Source organism: Rosa rugosa, chromosome 2 (assembly GCF_958449725.1).
Source record: "Rosa rugosa chromosome 2, drRosRugo1.1, whole genome shotgun sequence".
NCBI lineage: Eukaryota > Viridiplantae > Streptophyta > Magnoliopsida > Rosales > Rosaceae > Rosa > Rosa rugosa.
In genome coordinates, this window is record NC_084821.1 from 69,442,445 (window position 1) to 69,444,745 (window position 2,301).

At 37.3% G+C, this 2,301-nt stretch overlaps 1 protein-coding gene across 1 annotated transcript; it reads left to right on the forward strand.

The window, feature by feature from the left end:
- Positions 1–246: 246 nt before the first annotated feature.
- Positions 247–687, forward strand: LOC133731400 (uncharacterized). The gene has a single exon (XM_062158778.1). The coding sequence runs from the start codon at positions 247–249 to the stop codon at positions 685–687; it is 441 nt and encodes a 146-aa protein (XP_062014762.1).
- Positions 688–2,301: the final 1,614 nt, after the last annotated feature.

A 2,301-nucleotide genomic window follows, 5' to 3' on the forward strand; every position in this document is an offset into this window, starting at 1 on the left:
CTTCCTTGTTGTCTAGTTTGATTAAGTTTTTGATTCCTAGTTGAATTATGTTTCTAATCCTAGTTGGATTGTGCTTACTTTCTCAATTTGATTAAATGTACGTATTGCCTATAAATACCTCTAACCAAGAAACAACCATAAAAGAGATTGTGATTATCTTCTCTTTTAAAATTTCACAATTACTACATAGACTCGCAAACACATAACAACCTAGACGCTGCCCTAAGTTAGTATAGCTGAAGCAAAATGGCAGGTCAAGAGGACTCCATTGAAGTAGTTGCTGCGACACGAAAAGAGATGATAAGAGCCCTTAGAGCTGCACAGGAACTGTCAAACACTCCGGATGAGGACTCTGCTCGTATTAACAATAACACTGACGATGACAACGAAGCTAGTGAAGAAACTAATATGAGTGTGAAGTTCCGAAATTATTTCCCTCGTGATAAGAAGCTTATGGAAGGAAAGCTTAAAACTGGTCCAATATTGAAGTTTGATGACCCTATTGCAGCAGTAGTGCCTTTTCCATCAGAGAAGAAAAAGGACCCGTTCAAGGATCTTGTTCCCAAAGCACCACACTTTGAACTTCAAAGGGATGTGCAGAAGAGGCTTGATAAGCTTGAAAGGCGAACGCAGAAGGCGTTGTGTAAAATTATGGAGCAAGAAAGGCTGAAGCAAGAGACTGAATGAAGGTGGCATAAATGGTCCAAGCTAGAGACTAGTATTAGAACCATGTCTCCTCTGATATATGTAACAGAGAATTTTCTCTCTCATAACTCTTTGTCCATTCGTCTTTTGTTTCTGGAGTTTGATTTCATGTCTCCTTTTAGTATTCTATTTTATTTCTCGTGTTATCAAGATTAAGTATTGGGTGTGAAGAGTAGAAGACTAACTAGGGTCATATTTCACCACTTTTATGTCCTCAGATACTGAATGACTAGCCCGTAGAAACAAATTTTCTAATAACTGACCGAGATAATTATCGACAAAAGACTTTGATCAATATATATACACTTTGCCGAAGAAAATTCATTGATGGAAGATGTTCTTCCAACGAATACCGGTGGGTAGAATTCAATATTGGCAGTTGTGTCATGATTGACGAAGTGCTGCATTCTCCGATTTGAGTGTAAAGAGAGGCTTGAGAGTGTAAGAGAGGAGAGGCTTTGAGAGTGTAAGCTGAGAGGCTAGCATGATTGAGAAGACTTCAGAGTGTAACCCTAAAAACTTTGGGAAAAATCTTCAAATGGTATCTGAAATATGGTCCAATGCACATTTTGGTACCTAAATTTTCAAAACTACCCTCGTAGTACCTAAACTATTGCTCCGTTTCTTCATATGGTACTTCCATCCAATCTGCCGTTAACTTTGCCTATTAAATTTTTTTTTTTTTTTGAGATGAATGTCATCCTATAAGAATGGGCCACATAGGCAAAGTTAACGGCAAATTGGATGGAAGTACCATATGGAGAAACGGAGCAATAGTTCAGGTACCATCAGGGTAGTTTTAAAAGTTAAGGTACCAGAAAATGCAATAGATGATAGTCCAGGTACCATATGAGGATTTTTCCCAAAAACTTTCTCAAACATGCGTTTGGGGAGAAAATCTTAGCCTCCTAAGAATTATGAGAATTTTTTTTTAAAAAAGACCAAGTTTGGGCATTTAAGTTGGTTTGTAACCTTATTTTCCAAAATCATTAAAAAATAACCATATGGTGAGTGAAAATGTCTTCATTATTCTTTAATGAATTCATAATCACTCTATCTTTAACATTTTTTTTTCAGCTTAATTTTCTATTTCTGTTGTTATTTTTGTTTTTTATTTACTCCATAAACATTACGAGTAAACTATCATCCTCACCTTTCCCACCCTTATCAACCAAGCAAATGAACTTTTGAGTGAATGAATGTAACGCCCCAAGCTGCACCTCACCAGCTTAAGCACGTCACAGTGCCGCGAGCCTCTAAAACATAAACCGAACGCTCGATTTACGTTCTAGAGAACCGCTAGGCATTTTGTTTGAAAACTTTTCGTATAAACACAGCGGAAGCTACAAATATTTTTGAGGTGAAAATCCTTGAGTTGCTAAAATTTATTTCATTCATCTAGAACTTGAAATGAATTCTCACACACGAGGTACGAACTGCAAGGAAATGAGAACTCAACCAAAATTGACACAAGGCTAACTATCGACAGGTCTCGGAATACGAAGTTCGAGGAATAGAATTTAGAACAAGGTCTAAACGACAAAATTTACCGAACTTGTTCCGCACACCCAGCTCCGTCCATTATTGTCTCGTCAC

Excerpts from the sequence above, each read along its gene's own strand:
- LOC133731400 (XM_062158778.1), top strand. The coding sequence starts at position 247 with ATGGCAGGTCAAGAGGACTCCATTGAAGTAGTTGCTGCGACACGAAAA.